We start from the raw sequence: 19,919 nt of genomic DNA on the forward strand, positions 1-19,919 counted from the left end.
CCGGGCCAATCAGCGTTGGTTTTGAGGTGGGTTAGGTGGTGATAGACAGATGGTTTATCCAATCAGCTAACCAGTATTTTCAGACAGCGGTAGCCGCTCGCTAATGCTTTTTTTTTCTTGGATCCTTCTTTTGGAATATGGTCCGGGAACCTGAAATGGTGCCTTTTATTCCTAAATTCTCGTTACACAAACGGCAAATATCCTTTACCGACATGTTTGCATGCTGAGCTAACGAGCTATGCTTTGCCTGCAGCAGCAGGGGCTTGTGGTTGTATTTTCATACGCTTCGTGGATCTGATTGTTTGATTTGGCCCGTCTATCACCAACGTAGGTGATAGACAGATGGTTCATCCAATCAGCTAACCAGTATTTCCGCCCCTTCCCAAAAGTTCTCCAACGGAAAGTTCCCAGATGGATATGCCGAGCAAATGCAAAGCAATCCATCTGGCGGAGTCAGGTTAACAATTTGCACGATGTAATGGTGTGGGGGATCCCTTTCACCTGCAGAACTGCCTTAATTCTTTGTGTCATTGATTCAACAAGGTGCTGGAAGCATTCTTTAGAAATGTTGGCCCATATTGATAGGATAGGGTCAAACACGGTATTAATATGGTGTTCCTAATAATCCTTTAGGTGAGTGTATTTCAGTGTAGTCCACTTATAAAATTCCTCTTCTTACACCTAGGGGTGTAAATCACACGTTTTATCACAATACAATATTAAATCAATTCTTTGAACAACCGTATATTTTCTTAATCGCAAAGTCTGCCACGCTACAATTTTAATGTGATTAATTTCAGGGGCCTGTGATCAATCTGAGACGATATACTATGCCCATTCAACAGTCTTTTACAGCTACGTCTATCAACTCACAGAAAGCAACTAAAATATGATTTAACAATTTTATTACTGAGCTCTTCCAGACATTTAAAAGCAAAAAATATTTTTAATAAAAAGAATATTCGGCGGCAATTTCAAAATAAAGGCGCATCTTAAAGATTTGTATCGATATTTTCACTTTGCATCAATCATATTGGACCGTTGATCATTGAATCGATATTTCGACTACTTACAGCCGGTCTTTATTTCACAAATTTTTAACCTCTACAATTCTGTGAGAACTGGAGGAACCCCATCTGCTGACGATTGTGTGATCCGATGAAAAGCTCCAGAACAGCTTGTGGGGTGGGGGGTGGGGGGTGGGTTGTTTTATCAAATGCAGAAACGGATCATTAAGGATGCATCATCTGCCTTACCGTCTGAATCTGAAGAATGAATCCATTCCACTGAAAGGACCGATGTAAGCATGTAAAGACAGTAAGCTGCAGAGGGCCATAATGCAAGTTAGTACTGGTCAGCTGTTTTCTAAAGTCTGGTGCATGAGGGACAGAGATGACAGAGAGGTAGAGGATGCCATGCAAAAGACCACAAGGTTTCACAGCGTCATACAACTACGTTTAATAAGATTTGCTTATTAGTACAGAAAAAGGAAAAAATGAAGGTGGGAACTACAAACTCTGAAGCAGTAGTAAGCATTAGCAGCATTGAGCTCCAGGTTTTCAAATCACAGTTACTGCAAAAAAGTTCAGACCAAGTCAACAATCTCAAAAAAGCCTCGCCACGATAGATCCAGTGTTCAAGTTGGGAAATAAAAACCTAGAAAGTCAAACCACAGGTGCCTTAATAAAAACAAAAACGAATATACGTTACAAAAGTAGTGGGATGTTTGTGAAAAAAAAGCACATTACCAATCTTTTTTTTTTTTTTTCTTCATCCATTTTGAGATCACAACATGACGAGACTGACAGTGTTTACCTACCCAGAGAACGCCCATGAAGTAGAAGTGAATATACAGTATACTACCCAAGTCTAGTTACATGAAATACATACGTATATCTATAGAGAGGAATATAGAAAATGGTTGCCATCATCCAAATCATGAGCTTTTTCATTTGCACATACATTTTGCATTATAGTTTAGGTATAAATTGTTTGAAGTGAAAGAGAAACTCAAAAAAAAAAACGAGGGCCAGGAGATAGATAAATACTTGGTGGTATAGTGGTGAATAATACAGAGCCCTGGGAGAGAGAACAGTGTTGGACTAAAAGACATGAGGCGGGTTGCTTTTAGCATCAGCTGTATAAACTGGTAGAAAAGTTTCCAAAGGCCAGCCAGAAAGAACATTCTCACATGAGCACTGATGTCCCTTTTTGGATGAAAACAGGAAGGGACGTCAAAAACACTTTGGCCTAAATTAAATAAACCATCCGACGTTTTGGGAAATTCACTTATTCACTGTCTTATTGAGAGTTAGATGAAAATAAAAAAATGCCACACTGTCTGTGTAGTAAAGAAGCTTCAGCCTGAAGCCAGTTAGCTTAGATTAGCATGAACATAGGAAACAGCTAGCCTGGCTCTGTTGATAGGTTACAAAATCTGCCTAGCAGCACCTCTGAAGCTGACTAATTAGCTAGCTAACACATTTGCTCAAATTTGTGAAAATTCGTACTGAAACAAAAGTGTAAAAAGACAAGTTGGGTTAACGTTATTACTCTTGGACAAAACGCCAGGAAGTCACTGCTCCCGACCAAGAAATAGTCTTACACTGGAACGTGACGCTTTTCCATTTCGGATTTTGATTGGAATAAACAAAAGAGATCCGCTTCGGTGCTGATTGTGTTACCTTTGGACCCAGCTGTGCTAGCCGTTTCCCAGTTTCCTTTTGTTTCCTTTTTCCTTTCAGTCTTTATGCTAAGCTAACTGGCGGACAACTGTAACTTCCCATTTAACTACAGCCAACTAATTATCTTTAGCCTAGCATAAAGGAGGCAGGGGGTAAATAGCTAGCTCGGGGTCAGCCCTATGTTCCCACATTTCTAAGAATTGTTTTTCACTGAAAATTAAGCCCTATGTTCCCACAGCCGTATGTTCCCACATTTCTAAGATTTTTCTTAAAATTAGGCCCTATGTTTGGGATAGGGTTACATTCCATCTGTAATTCATTGCTACTGGACAATAGGTTGGGTGTAATTGGCTACCAAATTGGGAGAAAGGGGATACACTCTGATACAAATTCATGAAAAAGGAAATGTGGGAACAAAGGGCCTCATTTTGGAAAAGAATCTTAGAAATATGGGAACTGTGGGAACATAGGGCCTAATTTTCAGTGAAAAAAAATTTCTTAGAAATGTGGGAACATAGCTAGCTAGCTCCCTAGCTTGGCTCGGTTCCGAAAAGTGCCTTACCTCTAAAGCTCACTAATTTACACGTTATATTTTGTTTCTTTAATCTTCACGCAAACAAAACTGTAAAAAAACAAACATATGAGCTGTAGTTTTACAGGGTGTTATGTAGCAGGGTGCTAATGCTAGGCTAAGCTAAAAGTCTCCTTGCTTTAGCTTTATATACACCATACAAACATGACAGCAGCGTCAATCTTCTCATTTACGTCAACTCTTGGCAAGAAGGGCTAATAAGACTATTTCCCAAAATGTCAAACCATTCTTTTTAAGGCAAATGTAGGATTTAAAAAAAAAAAAAAAAATAGTACAAAAACAAATCAAAAGTTTTTTTTGGGGGGGGAACACACTTCAGACCATTGCCTCCTATGAATAAGTAAGATTCTACAGTTACACATGCTCTTTCCAAACTTTGTATATTACACAGTGAATCTCTACATTTACATTCATACTTAAATATACAATCACACTGGTGCACTCTGCAGGGACCGGACCTACTACAAAGACGAGGATATGACATGGCTGTTGAATATTTCACGTGAGGAAATGTTGCTCTCCACTGCACAAAGTGAGGACAGGTTATTGTAGAGTTAGTGGTAATAGTAGTAGTAGTAGTAGTAGTAGTAGTATGGGAGTAGCAGAAGCAATATGTAAATGGTCAGTGGTGTAGTCCATCTTCCACAATTACATCACAACATACCGCATGTATGCTCCATTCTGCCATTTTTATTTTATTGCCCATTCATTCGTTTACATTGCGAATCACTTAAACATCACCAACCACCAATCTGCTGTTTGTGAATAGTTTTGTTTTTTTTCTCCGAAGATCCTTTTTCACACTAATGTGAGCAACATCAGCGAGTTAACACATAAAGCTTAGCATTTCAAGAATCGAGACACTTTAGTAACAATATTTTTTTTTTTTTTCAGCTTCAACAAATGAAAAAAGTGAACAAAAAAAAAAAAAAAAAAAAATCATTTTTAAGAATTAGCATCATAAAATTAATTTATTCCAAGTAAAAATACAAAATAATATTAATGACATTGACGAGATATGAAAGTCTCCCCCAGAAATAACTATTAATGGTTGAGAAATAAGTCCTGTTAAGAAAAGAAATATACGAAATAAAAATGAAAATATGTAAATATGTTTGAAATTCTTTTCCTTTTTAGCAAAACTTTCTAAAAAATAATGAATTTTTTTTTTTTCAGTACAAAGGCTACATTACTACTGGAAGGTACTAGCAGGTCGAGTAGGTAAATACACAGTAGAAAATGATTTTAGTGAATCACAATGCTTGCAATGAAAATAATTCTGCAATAAAGATTAATGCCTTTTTTCTGGTTTTCTTCTTTTCTACAAACAGTACAAACAGTATTGCACATTACAACAAAGAATCAAGGTTCTTAGCCTTTAAAAAAATGGGACTAATTCAAGTCTTGCGTGAATAGAAGGCCACCAGTCAAATGATGCACCTTGGGGGCTTTCGATCAAGTTACAGGTGATAACACGTGTGTCTGTTCCGTGTTAAAAAATAACATTCTTGTCTCTCTACCTCCAGCTGTTGAGTGACTCTCACAAGTCTCTTTATTTTTTTATTTTTTTTGAAGTTTTCCTCCCGACCACGTCAGGCTAACAAATCAGGTATTTTTTTCTTTTTTACAAAAAAAAAAAAAAAAAAAAAAAAAAAAAAAAAAGGGAGCACATACTTTTAGGAAACATAAAAAACTTCTCTTAAAAAAATAATGAACAGAAGATCTCTTTCACAACTCTGGTCAGCATAGTTAATGATTGATTATAAATATACAAAAAACGTGGGAAATATGTTCAGTTTTCTCTCGGAGCACCTGATACGTTTTTTTCTTCCTAGGGATGTTTCGAAACCAATTCGACCAGTTGGGACACTCACCCTTTCCGTCCACTGTAACAAAGTGGACCGCACGCTCACTGACTACATTATTATATTAGTTATAAAGCTCTAGCTCCTTCAGTTGTCTTTTTTCAAAAAAATAAATTCTTAAAATAAAAGCAAATAAGCATGATAAAAAATAAAAATAAAATCAACCATCTGTTAAATCATTTCTCTTGATTAAATTAATATATATATATTTTTTTTTTCATCTGAATAAACTTACTTAGAAAATATCAGTTTCTCTCCTATTATATTTCAAAATTGAGGTATTGCAAAAGATCTTGTCAGTCAGAAAGCACGCTTTATCGTCTCGTTTTGTTGTTGTTGTTGTTGTTGTTGTCGTCGTTGTCTTTTAACAAAAAGAGCTGCTGACCGTCGGAAACTGTTTCGGATACAAAGAGTAGTGCATAACAAATAGCTATCCTAGAGAAGGAACAAACATAGAAAACCTGTCTGGGCGGGGAAAGAAATGTCACAAAAACACCCAGAATTCACTTTCATAGGGATACTTATTATTACTCATGGTTAGCCTCTTCTTCTTTATTTTTTCTTCTTCCTACCAGTAAAAAAAGTATATTCTGCTTAGTTTCAATTAGCTTTTTTTTTTATATCTTGGACAACAAAAAGATCTATTCTAAAGCAAAAAAAAAATAAAAAATCAGTTTGCGACTAAAATGAGAGAGGAAAGGGGCCGCGGGGCGCCAGCACGGGACAATCACAACTCACGGACAAAAAAAAAAAAAAAAGAAAAAAAGGGGGGACACACATTAACTTGCAATGATGTAGGATCCCGTTCGGATTGTCCACAAAACTGCTAAAACCAGTGTAACTTGCCCCCACCCCCACCACACCCCCCAAACCAGAGCCGCCCTGTCTTCAGCAGCCAATACGTTATAATTTTCAATGCCTCCCTCCCTCCCCACCCACCAATGCTGTTTGAACTACGCACCATAAAAAACTAAAAGATATATATATATATATATATATATATATATATATATATAGATATATATATATAGGCTATGTCCACCTTTTTTCTTTTTAAGCAGGTCCATTACTTCAAGCTTTGCAGGAAAAAAAATAATAATAATCTGGATAAATATGGTAACCCCAGCTTGCACATCTGCATGTTCTGGCAATGTCATCCACCCCCATTCCCATCCCACCCCACCCCATTGAGAGCATGTGCAGAGAGCTCAGTTTATCAACCTCAAGTCTCCAGTAGCTTCAAAGTTGCCCCCAATTTCCTCTTCCCGTCTGCCCTCTTTCCCCATCTAATCGACCGCACCTTCAGTCCCTCTCTGCAGGCGGCTGTCGGCTCGGCGTGCTAGGCGCTCGGTTAAAAGTCCAACACGTGAGCTCTTTGGTTGCATTCTGAGACGTAAACGTGCGCTTTTTTTGTTTTGTTTTTTCGTCAACAGTGGTAGAAATTAAAGAGAGAGAAAAAAAAAATAAAGACCTCAGTTTTCAGTTTTAAGCTCACATTGTTGCGTCTTCTCTTCGGATCAGACTCTGTGTTTGTAGGCCTGTTTGTGTGCGTAAGAAAGACAGCCGTCCACGTGTGTGTGTCGGTCTGTGTGTGTGTGTGTCTGTGTGTGTGTGTGTGTGTGCGTGTGTGTGTGCTCGAGAGGCTTCTGTGTATACTGGTGCAAGTGTGTGTACAAGAGAACATATATACGTGTGCATACACTAGTTATGAAGTTTCACAGGACTTCTATGTCGGACATCAACGACAGTTAAAGCGAATCACAGTTCTAGGCATACTCAGACCTATACTACATACGGTATAAAAAATTGCACAACTATATCAACAATCACTGCAAAAAAGTACTTCACCTACCATAGACAGTTTTTTCTTTTTTTTTTTAAATGGTAATCCTACATTTAATTGGATTTGTGATTATTATGGTTGTTTTTTTCCCCCTTCCCCTGTCGTCTGGTTGTGTTCACTGCCTGGTTTTGTGCAGGAACTGTCTGCTCTGGCCGCCACCGTGATTCCTTTTGACCAGTCCTCCCCCGTTTCCGTCCAGTTTCGTGCGAGTTGAGTTGTGTTGTGCAAACATGGGCAGAATCGAATAGTAGACATGATACTGAAAAGTCTATTGCATGCAGCAACCTGATTGAAATAAACATGCAGTTAGGGGCGACCCCCCCCCCCCCCGACCCCCACAAAAGGTTGCCATCGTCCACCTTCCCCCTATGATAGCTCGTCATTCTCCAACACCAGGTGCTTCTCTTGATCGGTTATTCGTTATTTTACACCCTAGCCTGAATAAAGTACGTATGGTATCCGTTTATACCATGGATTTAGCAGCAAAGCTATTGCAGCATTACATTTACATAACACTAAAAAATAATGTTAATATAAAAATAAAGAACCTAGAACTCAAAAAGCAAACTAATCTGATTGCGCGTATGAGGTATTAATATTCAGTCAAAATTGAGAGTGAATATAGCCGTGTTATTTTATTTTTATTTTTTTTACTCTGGGCGATACGGGCCCACACTACTGGATAGCTGTTAAGTCTTGCTACATCTTATGCCACCTATTTAGCTTTTTCTGTACGCGTTAATTTCATTTGCCTTTGGTAATTATTTTTGTGTAATAGTAGGGGCGATATAACTACAGCTTTTGAAAATAAGTGCATGCTCCTTTTACATCAAATTTAAATTATCTATACATGTATAGATAAGTACAAAACAAAAAATATATATACCTTTTTTTTTTTTTTTTCTTTTCTTTCTTCTTTTTAAATATTCCTATGGTCCCACACCTCTTTCTCAGTGAGGAGGGGTCCAACAGGACGTACCACACCAACCCAGTCAACAGAACGGGGAACTGAAAATGAGACAGGTGTCCTACATCCCATCCTGTGTGTGTGTGTGTGTGTGTGTGTGTGTGTGTGTGTGTGTGTGTGTGTGTGTGTGTGTGTGTGTGTGTGTGTGTGTGTGTGTGTGTGTGTGTGTGTGTGTGTTTAGTGAGACTTTGTGCCAAAGTGCAATTTCTAAGCTGATAGACGTTCGCATTTCATTTCCCCCCCACAATGCTTCATCAGAGGGGAACCATAGACTGAATGAGTTCAGAGCCATGTGGGATGAAGAGAGTCCCATCTATTTGACCGTATCCTTTCCGCTTATTTTCATGAGGTGTTTGTGGGGAGCAGGGCGGAGTGGGTGGGGGGGGAGAGTGTGTGTGTGTGTGTGTGTGTGTGTGCGTGAGGGGGGTGTTGCAGCGCTGTCCCAGCCTGTAGGGTAGGAGGTTGTTGTTTTTTTTAGGGGTCGGGTGTGGGTTCACCCTGGGGGGCAGGGCTGACTCGGGGACCCCCCCTCAGCTCCAGCGGAAGGACACGTGTCGGGGGCGGTCGCCGCCCTCCTTCACCAGTGGCTTGTGAAACTCTCGGCCGGCGCGCGAGTGGATGCTGGCCCAGCAGTACTCGCAGTAGTACTGCAGGCAGGTGACGTTGGCACAGAAGAAGGGGGCGAACTTCCCCCCGCAGCGCGCCCCCTGGCACTCGTCGCACAACTGGTCGTCCAGGACGTACGGCTTCACCTCCACCTGGGGGAGAAGGGAGAACGAGAGGCGGCGTCAAGTCTGCTCTCGGCCAGAATCGGAAATCAGAAACAATAAATGTTAAAGAAACGGTAAGATAAATAGATAAATAAAAAAGAATTTGTACAAAGAATTTCAGCCTTTGGCTGACAATAAAGTTGTATCGTATCTATGATGCAACTGTTTTACCGATAAGAAAAGAAGGCTTTACGTGCAGGTTGTGCAAAGATGTTGAGGAATGTGCAAAAGGTTCAGCAGATATACAGTAGTCTGTGCAATTTGTTTGTGCACAGTTCAACACGTGTTTATTTGCACCTCCGTTAGTCACCTTGTTATGCCCACTGCTACAGGAAAATTTAATTTGTAAAAAAAATAAAAAAGGTGGATTATTTATCTGGTATCTTCTTCTTTATGCCAGACTAATACACTGCAAAACCAACACAAATAGTTTGTAAATACGTGCTGAAATAACAGCTGTTGTCGATGGAGGTGCGTGAGATTTTCCAAAACCAAACCGGGCTAGACTGAGGCAGGTATCCTTCCGTCCACCAGTGAAAATGACTTTGACCACTAAGCCGGGAGACAAGAAATGAGAGCTCAGTCGCCGTGGAGACGCCTCAGAGCATGAGTTGGCAGGGGTGGACGCTTACCACAAAATGAAAGGTTATTAAATCCTTCAACAGTAGAAGACCGGCCATCTCTGCCAAAACTCTGCAACAACTTCCACTGCTGGGAGCAACAACCTCACGCAAGACAAATACGAAGACAGCAACGCTGCCGCGCTATTAGACGCCGATGTCAACTCAGTGGACATAAAAGCCGACCGGGGGTAATGAGCTTCTGTGTCCTATCATCAAGAGCCATTTACAGTTAATGGAACTGTGGATGCGAGAAAAGAGAAAAATAAGAAAGAAAAAGAGGCAAAACAGGTGTACCATAACCAAAACTTTAAACTCAAACTAACAGAATTTCAGTGTTCATTTTCAAAGAAATGCTGTAAAAATCTGACATCTGAAAAAAAAAAGAAGAAAAAAAAAACAGTTCTCCACGGTATACATCAAAAGGGCTAATTAGTTGCCTTCCTAAATGTTTTTTTTTTTTTTTTTTTTCTTTAACTTGTTTTTGAATTCCACAGAGCTCCATTCATAATTAAGACACTAAACCCCACCCCCAACTGAAGATCAATGGTGATAGCTGAGGTGGGGTGGACTGCCCCGCCCTACAGAGGCTCGGCTTACTGGCTGACAACCAGTCTCTCTTGGTCACGATCTGTCCCGCAGCAATTGACCCGTCGTGCCTAAAATAACCAGGCTGCAGCACACACCCCCGAGTGGATAAACACGTATAGGGAACTACTATAATTAAACCAACCCTATGGGTCTACAACTTGAAACATCTGTCGGGGACTCCGGCAGCCAAAGGCCACGGTGACTGCACAGCCGTGCTTTGGCAGTTTTTTTTTTTTTAACGTTATTGTAGGCTGTGCTGAGTCTGAAAAAGCCGGCTGCAGTGAAAGCTCTGCCACACGGGAGAGGGCTCAGGCAGAGTTCAGCTCCGCAGCACGCCATAGGAACGCCTGCGGAAAAACCCTCAGCTGTGGCGGAGACCGCCGCTTTCTGTCGGGGGGGGGGGGGGGGATGGCTGTTGTGAATGGAGCGCATGAACTCGCTCACCCTTTTGTCGATGTCATTGTGCTGCAGCTGAACGAAGCGAGCGCTGATGGCAGCGATGTAGCTCTGCTGATTGGAGAAGGCCACGCGGCCCGCGCCCTTCGGGTATTTGAGCTCGGGGTCAGTGTCGATGCCGGCGTAGCAAACACCTCCGTACAGCCGGTCCATGATCATCGCCAGCTCCACTGGAGAGAAGGAGTGGAGAAAACATAAAAGGAAGGGAGATGATTAATGCTCCAGCCATGGGTTGTTTTTTTTTTTTTGTCAGTTAAAGACCATGTTGGCACTTCTTTTGTCCTCAAAATTGAAAGCCTTCAGCCTCTCTTAAAAACAAAGTGAAAGGTTTCACTTGGACTTTTGTCATTGCCGCTGGTATTAGGTGATGTAAAAATCTACCCTACTGCACTATTCATCAGAGCGGCGGTCTCAAACTGCCGGTATAATTAGTCGGGGTCACATTGCAGACCAGCCAGGCATGTTTATCCCAAGAACAGAAAAACCGAGCCTTCCATTACACCATGAATTCTTAACATGACGACCACTTGGCTCGCTTCCTGGAAACCCAAGTAGCGGATGGCTTTCTCACAGGGACAACTTTCATTATAGCCTCCAGCCTCTGTGCTCCATGCCAGCCAACTGTATGAAGCCAATTTGGAGGCTTTTTGGGGGGGATGGCAAAAAAAAAAAAGAAAAGATATTCTATTAATATTAGCTACCTGCACGCAGAGGCCGTGGCACTCCCCCAACAAAGATGGTCTTGCGGGGGTCCAGAGGCTGGGAGCCGTCCATGACAAAGTCACTGTCGCTCAGGTTCCAGGGACGGATCTGGACCTGCATTAAGAAAGAAGTAAAAAATTTGGTTGATTAGAAGGCAATATGTATACATAATATAATAAACTTCACGTGTAGCGCTTTGCCGTGTCAGCAGCATGAATCCTGAGGACTCTGGTGAACCCTGAGCTTTTTACCAACCGGAGATTAAAGTTGTTTTCACCTATTCAGTGAATCATGTCAATAACTACAACATAAACTGGAACAAAATGTTGTGTATATATATATATATATATATATATATATATATATATATATATGCTCCCCAGACCATGTATCCTAATGACTTTGGTGATCCCCTTACCTTTTATAAAGCACCATCATCAGGTCAAACTTTCAATTTGTCCAATACTTTATTTTGGCACTAGACCATTAAAACTAAGCCAAAGCTGTAATTTTCACTGCACTTTCTGAGAGCCTCCTTGCCGTTTTAAGACACGAAACCATGGTAACCCCTGCCGACCTCAGCTCTAGCAGCATCGCCAGCTTAAATTACTGAAAGATGTGAATAACTAGACCTACAGTCACTTAAATATGTAGAAATGTAAATTAGAGCGTTATTACTGTTACAGAGCTGCTTGGTTTCTGTCTGTTTGTCTGTTATAAACATTGTTACTACCGAATTGCATAGTGGGATATTTATGCCGGCATAGTGTCCAGTAATGCATTCTGTAATATTTTACAGGAAATAATATGCAATTTTCATACTAAGGTACATTTCATACAAAAAAAATCTAGCCTAGCCTACTAAATAGCATGTTAGTATGACATTTCGGACGCAGCCATTGTGAACCATATACCTGTTAAACATAAAAGGCTAGCGCTGTCATTGCGAGGAAGTTAGCATGCTGACATGAGCATTTAGCGTATAGCACCAATGAGCCAAAGTACAGCCTCACAGAGCTGCTAGCATGGCTACGGACTCTTAGTATTGTTACCTCAACCAAGGAGGTCATGTTTTCAGTGAGGTTTGTCTGTCTGTCAGCAGGAATAGAAAAACTACTGGCCTGATTTCAATGAAACTTGATGAAAGGGTGTAGCATGGGCCAACGAGGAACCCATTACATTTTGGAGTGAAACCGAATCTCAGGGCGGACACGCAAGTTATATTTCACTTTCGTTAACATTGAGAGATAGGGCATTTGTGCTGCATTCATGTGGTTTTGGAATTATTGGAAATAAATAGTTCCCGACTAGGAAAATCCACGTGAAACGTTAGTCAGAACTTTGACATGACAGGACATGCCTTTGCGAAGCTCTGTGCTCTCCGAGTGCCCTTGTAGTTTTCTTAAAGTGCCCATATTATGCTCATTTTCAGGTTCATAATTGTATTTTGAGGTTTTACCAGAATAGGTTTAGGCCTACATGGTTTAATTTTCAAAAAACACCATATTTTTGTGGTAAGGCACATTGCTGCAGCTCCTCTTTTCACCCTGTGTGTTGAGATCTCTGTTTTAGCTACAGAGTGAGACATCTCCCTTCTGTTCCATCTTTGTTGGGAGTCACACATGCGCAGTAGCTAGGTAAGGATCACATCAGCTAGCTGTTTCTCTAACTTCAGTCAGTACAAGGCAGGATTAGCCGGGAGAATTCTTCTAAACAAGGGCGCACTTCCAACTTTGCGTGGAATACCTGCAGAACAGGGAGAAGTAAGTAGGTTGTTTGTAGATTATGGTGAACATGTGTGTGTTGTAGCAGTGTTTTGCCATTGAGAACGAGGTAGCATGCTAGCGCTAGCATGCTAGCAGTTAGCCACCTCGTCTCAGCTTCTGACGTAGAAAGCCCTGCCAGCTTTGAACAGCTCACCCGGAGACTGAAGGCAGAAGACTAGAGATGCACCGATAGACCGGGCGCTGACCGGAATTGGCCGGTTTTCACGTGCTCGGCCATGACCGGTGACCGGCAGGTCAGTCTGACATACGCCGATTTCATGCCGGTCAACGCTACAATTAACTGACAACATAAGTTATACGAGTTCTCACTTTCTCTCAATTTTTCCGCCATTTGTCGTGCATACCCGCTTGCGGTGTGAAGCGTGTGTCCGCGCTATTCTCGCACATGTAGGGCACCTCGTGACCTGCAACATGTCAGCTGTTTGGAAATTCTTCAGCGTGTGTGCAGAAGATAACAAGTTTGCAATATGCAACACCTGCAAGGAAAAAGTAGTCAGACGAAGTAGTAAAGGGACGACACCAAAAACCCAAATAGGCCATATTGGATGTGAAAAGAAGGAAATGGTTCTAACGTTGCACTTTAGATGCGTGTGAATTTCCTACACCAGGTGTAATTGATATAGTTCTATTTTATAGTGATTCATATCTGTTCAAAAAATGTTCTATGTTCTGTGCAAAATATTCTATTAAAGAAAAGATAGAAAATAAATATTTGTGTGTGCTGTAAAGTGGTTAGAAAAAATGAAATCGGAATCGGCTAAAATCGGTATCAGCTGGCCTAACTCGGCCTAGAAAGTTGTAATCGGTGCATCTCTACAGAAGAGACCACCAGAGACACAAAATAACACCCCAAATCCCAGAATTTTTTTCACAATATGGGCACTTTAAATATTTCAACTGAATTCTTATTTTTTAGTGTACAATTTAGGTGATTGAATTCTGAGTAATTTTGTGTCCTAATCCTTTTTTTTTAGCAGTTTTGGACAGATAAGGGGAATAAGTTGGACATGTGAAGACCCAAATCTACTACTACTCCATGAATGTCGGGCGCTTACCGGTTTGTCTTTGATGGTGGGACTGGACACACACAGGTAGAGCTTTCCATCCTCCTCGATGCAGGCGTCAATCAAGGCCTGGACAGAAGTCTCTTCCTGGAAGAGCAGGAAGGCGTATCCTGGAAAGAAGAACAAATGGGGGATTTTAGGGACGAAAAAAAAAAAAGAAGATATTTGCTAACAAAATGTACATCTGTTGCATTTAAATAGTCATATACGCTTGTGACCATGTTGCTTTAAACTCTGTCCTCAGGGCAACAATTCATAAACATTGGGAGTATTTTCCATAGAGTCTACATTGTACAAGTCACAATCTCATGACTAACCCCCATACTTTTTCCCCCTTTTAATTAGTCATAGTTTCAGATTTCCTCTTCACCCTGTGGCCTGCTCTTCTGTCCTCATTTGCCTCGCCGAACGAAACTCTACAGCCGGCACCTTGCTGCCTGCGCCGCTTCAGATTAAATGGCTAACAGAGTGCTCCACTTCAAAAGGAACCATGCGAAATCGACCAGCCTGACACACTGCAGATCTTCCCTGAGAGTGGGTTCAGGTAGAGTGAGTTTGGAGATGTCTAAGCGAGGCAGAAAGAACTTCAGACAGTCACTCTGCACTTCTGAATTATTTAGCATTGAGAGCAGAGACCTTATCCGAGGTCAGAGCTATTAAGCCGTGTTTTTTTTTTTTTTTTTTTTTGGGGGGACCTAAAAAAAAAATCAACAACTCAATGGACCTTTTTCACAGCAGACATTTTGTCTTGTCATAGTAGGAAAAGCACAGCTGAAATTGATAACCTTAGTGTCCCAGTAAGCTATTTCAGTGAGTCAGCATGCACAATACCAGGGGCCTCTCCTAAGTGGAATGCAGCCATTAATGGTTTTGAATACACCTGTGCTTTTCCTACTATGACATGTCAACATATCTGCTGTGAAAACGATCTATAGGGTACAATACATCCATCACACAATGCTACAGGGGTTTGGCGAGCAATTGGGATTTGATTTATACTGAGAAAGGACAAAGAAACAAGAGCCCAGAGCCACTTTTTGACAGCCAAATAATAAAAAAAACGCAATACTCTGCCAATAGAGACAAGGGGGAATATATTTGCAATACCGTGAAAAGCAGCAGATATTGGTGCGCACAGGCATCTCTCAGTGGGCTGTAAATGATTAGAGTATATTGCCCTGGTTATGTTAGCTGAAGCCCAGCACCACCTGTGGCACCCATGAGTCAGGGGAATATGAGCTGCTGTCTGAGTGGGATTGGTAGATATGCAGAAGTACACACACACACACACACACACACACACACGCCCGTTTTCTCAGTTTCACCCTCGCACATACAACCTAAGATGCATACGCATGCACTTACGCAGACAAATGCACATGTAAAAAAAAAAAAAAAAAACGGCAAAGAGAAATGTGCAACTATCATGTTTCACTTGTAACATTCCTGAGCGGAGTTGCTGCAGATGAGATGAGGGGAAAGAGGAGAAAAAGAGCCTGACTCGGCAGACCTAGTCAACTGTGGTATGTGTATAGGTCTGAGCGAGAGTGTGTCTCAGGGCAGGGAGGGAGGAAGGGTGGGAGCGTGTGACGAAAAAAAGGTGGAATGAAAAAAAAAAAAAAAAAAAAAAGCAGGTGCGTAAGCAGGCGTATGTGTCCTCGAAACAGCTGCTGCTCTGAAAGTGGCTTTTGTCTGCGTGTGGGACTGTGTGGTGTGACGTGTGTGACATGTGTGTCCTGCCACAATGACGGGACGTGTTGTCTTTCTGACATTCGTTTCATACACATTGCTTTCAGAATTGTTTGCTGATATAGATGCGAATGTCATCCATATCAGCAAACAATTCTGCAGATCACAAAGTGGTCTAAAGAAGCTTCAATGTTACATAGGGGTAACCCCGAAGAGTCAAGACGAGACGGTGTATCATCTTCATAGGAACGACTCTTTGTACTTCCGTTCTAACTTCCGACTTTCAGGCTTTTAAGAACGTGGATAACGTTAACGATAGTAAGATGCTTGCTTCCGTTGCGTTTCTAACGTTTTATTTCTGTGATTCACTGCTTTGTTCCTACACCACTCGCTGTCTTCAGTCACTCTCTAGCTAGTGTTACACTCTGATGACTTTGAAGGGTTATTAGACCCTGCGTGTGCACAGATTAGTGGCCAAATGTGAAATAGGATCCAAACACAGAATTTCTAATGGCGTCCACCAAACAAAAAAAACCCTAATTGAATTAGAGCTTAAACTTTTAGTCAGTTAATTAAGTGGATATATGGAAAATATATCAGCAACTGCTTTGAGAATTGTTCATTTTTCCAGGCATAAATGCAACACATTAACTGGTTCCAGCTTCTTGAATATATATATATATACAGTGGGGGAAATAAGTATTTGACCCCTTGCTGATTTTGCAGGTTTGCCCACTTACAAAGAATGCAAAAATCTACAATTTTAATCATATGTACATTCTAACAGTGAAAGACAGAATCCCAAAGAAAATTCCAGAAAATCACATCATATGAATTTATTAAAATTGATAACCATCTGATGAGGAAAAACAAGTATTTGACCCCCTGGACAAACAGCAAGTATTCTGGCTCCTACAAGCCAGTTAGTCTTTCTTTAAGACACAGCCCCAATCCGAACCAATTATCTACATCAAATATACCTGCCTCACCTCGTTACCTGTATAAAAGACACCTGTGAACACCCAAACAACCAGCATCCAACATCACTACCATGGGCAAGACCAAAGAGCTTTCTCGGACATCAGGGACAAGATTGTTGATCTGCACAAGGCTGGGATGGGCTACAAGAGAATCGGAAAGCAACTTGGAGAGAAAAGATCAACTGTCGGTGCAGTTATCAGGAAATGGAAGAAGCACCACACAACCGCCAACCTCCCTCGGTCTGGGCCTCCATACAAGATCTTGCCTCGTGGGGTGTCCCTGATCATGCGAACGGTGGGGAATCATCCCAAAACCACAAGGGGGAACTGATGAATCAACTGAAGGCAGCTGGGACCACAGTTACAAAAAAAAGCGGTTGGTAACACACTACGCCGTCATGGATTGAAATCCTGCAGCGCACGCAAAGGTCCCCCTGCTCAAGAAGAAACATGTACAGGCCCGCATGAAGTTCGCCATTCACCACCTGGACGACTCAGAAGAGGCCTGGAAGAAGGTGATGTGGTCAGATGAGACCAAAATAGAACTTTTGGCCTCAACTCAACTCGTCGTGTTTGGAGGGCAAAGAACACCGAGTACAACCCAAAGAACACCATCCCCACCGTCAAGCATGGTGGTGGCAACATCATGCTTTGGGGGTGCTTTTCAGCCAAGGGGACGGGACAACTCCATCGTATTGAGGGGAGGATGGACGGGGCCATGTATCGTGGAATTCTGGACCGACATCTCCTTCCCTCACTGAGAGAGCTGAAGATGGGTCGAGGATGGGTGTTTCAGCACGACAACGACCCTAAGCACACGGCCAAAGCAACAAAAGAGTGGCTGAAGAAGAAGCACATCAAGGTTATGGAGTGGCCTAGCCAGTCTCCAGACCTGAATCCGATTGAAAATCTTTGGAGGGAGCTTAAAATTCGAGTTGCCAGGCGACAACCTCGGAACCTGAATGATTTGGAGGCTGTCTGCAGGGAGGAGTGGGCCAACATCCCTGCCGAAATGTGCACAAACCTTGTCACCAACTATAAAAACCGTTTGACATCTGTGCTGGCCAATAATGGCTTTTCTACAAAATATTAACATGCTGTTTGTCCAGGGGGTCAAATACTTGTTTTTCCTCATCAGATGGTTATCAATTTTAATAAATTCATATGATGTGATTTTCTGGAATTTTCTTTGGGATTCTGTCTTTCACTGTTAGAATGTACATATGATTAAAATTGTAGATTTTTGCATTCTTTGTAAGTGGGCAAACCTGCAAAATCAGCAAGGGGTCAAATACTTATTTCCCCCACTGTATATATATATATATATATGTCAAGTATGTTTTGATTTGAAACTGCTTTTCCTATTATATTTTTTACAAAAAGCCATTGGAAGACATCACTTTGGGCTCCTGGAAATTGTAACAGGCATTGTTCACTATTTTCTTTGACGAATCAAGAAAACAAACAGATCAGACCAGTAGACATTATAAATTATTGTTAGTCGCAGCCCTAAAATCTATACATCAAGGACCATTGATAGTTAATGGAATTTTGGACGCAGGGGAAATAGGAAATAAGAATAGCCATACGGATATAAACCCTAACTATGAACTCAAGAATGTGCTCTGCTAGTGCCACACATCCAGTGGTCTGCAATGGGTTTTATTAGGTGTTAATTCTGCCAACATAAATCTATTTACAGCCTAAAATAAAAAATGACCACCATATTTACCTCACTTAATAGGCTGCTAAGTACTTCACAAGGCCCCCAAGGTAAATGAACGTGTCAACAACAGAAAATAAAACATAATAACTGCAACAATGACAGTAAGAAAAAAAGGCAGCGAGTATGGAGAAGCAGGTCTGTGTGTACTCGAGAGGACTGAAACTCTGAAAGTGATGGCAACATGGACACCATAATTATGAATTTTATATTATGTCCCTTTTGGATCGATATCAGATTCTACGGCATGCTAACACATTAGCATATACACGGTTGAACGATTGTAGTATTATGCAAAGTAACCACAGAGGCCCTTACTAATTAAAAGTTTTTTTTAGCAGTTGTTATTATGAGCCTTGTAAAGTCAAGTAACAGGCTAATAACCTTGGTGTGGATATGTATATATGTATGTGGAAATGTTTTCTCTAATAACAAGCTGTACCATCACGGGGCAAAACTAAAATATTCACAATGCAAAACTGATATTGCAATCACCTGCTTTAAGTGACCCGGCTAATCGCTGTCTTTTTGTAACTGGTCAACACGGAGCCAGCAAATATGGAATAAAGAGGATTTTGTGCATCGTCATCTTTGTCCAAGTGCCTCGTCATCACCTGACATAAGACGCCTGTCTCGATGTTGCTGGGTTACATAAAGAGGGTTTGTCATTGGGAGAAATCATGTGGTTCAGCTCTGACATCCACCCCCCAGAGAAAAACAACTGCAGTCACACACACACACACACACACACACACACACACACACACACACACACACACACACACACACACACACACACACACACACACACACACACACACACACACACACACACACACACACAAACGGCCGAGATAGCCAGCAGCTCATACAGTCTGAAGGAGGGAACAACGTGTTCCATGACCCAGGGCGGGAGGGAGGGAGGGAGGGAGGGAGGGAGAGAGAGCGAGAGAGAGGAGAGAGGGGGGGATGAGACCGATGGAAAGAGAGGGGGGGAGGGGGGAGTGAGAAAAGGTAGGCAGAGAAAGAGAGAAGCAGCATGAAGGAGTTACTTACTCCTAGCATGGAGTGCCATACAAACAGAGAGTTTGAGGGCATGGGGAGACCGACGCAAAGCTGCTACTTTAACTGTTAGAAAGTGACCAAACTGAATCAAGAGGCCTGGACAGTCAGACAGTCAATATTTTCCATGTGCTGAACTCAGTTTCACAGTGAAAGTAGTGTAAAATCCCGGGGTTGACTGCTATGACCTCCCTCAAATGTGTAAAGTTGAACATTACAAGTGAGGACGCTAAACTTCATGTCTGACTGTAATAGAAATCAGGGTTACTAGTGGAATAAAATGAAATACCTTAAAAAAAAAAAAAAAAAAAAAATATATATATATATATATATATATATATATATATACATACATACATACATACATACACACAGAATACAGGCCACAAGTTTGGACACACCTTCTCATTCAATTAAATTCCTTTATTTTCATGACTATTTACATTTTAGATTCTCACTGAAGGAATCAAAACTATGAATGAACACATATGGAATTATGTACTCAACAAAAAAGTGTGAAATAA

General features: G+C 41.3%; 1 protein-coding gene across 5 annotated transcripts in view; it reads right to left on the reverse strand.

The window, feature by feature from the left end:
* Positions 1 to 7,593: 7,593 nt before the first annotated feature.
* The window catches only part of cpeb3 (cytoplasmic polyadenylation element binding protein 3), a 52,019-nt gene continuing 39,693 nt past the window's right edge, over positions 7,594 to 19,919 (reverse strand). For all 5 annotated transcript variants that reach the window (XM_028603275.1, XM_028603274.1, XM_028603271.1 and 2 more), the window contains 4 exons: positions 13,933 to 14,051; positions 11,090 to 11,204; positions 10,377 to 10,558; positions 7,594 to 8,709 (listed from right to left, as the gene is read on the reverse strand). In XM_028603275.1, the coding sequence (XP_028459076.1) occupies positions 8,482 to 8,709; positions 10,377 to 10,558; positions 11,090 to 11,204; positions 13,933 to 14,051 (644 nt within the window). In that variant the 3' untranslated portion in view covers positions 7,594 to 8,481. The remainder of the gene's footprint in view (positions 8,710 to 10,376; positions 10,559 to 11,089; positions 11,205 to 13,932; positions 14,052 to 19,919) is intronic.

The sequence above is a fragment of the Perca flavescens genome, chromosome 17 (genome assembly GCF_004354835.1).
Source record: "Perca flavescens isolate YP-PL-M2 chromosome 17, PFLA_1.0, whole genome shotgun sequence".
In the NCBI taxonomy this organism is placed as follows: Eukaryota; Metazoa; Chordata; class Actinopteri; order Perciformes; family Percidae; genus Perca; species Perca flavescens.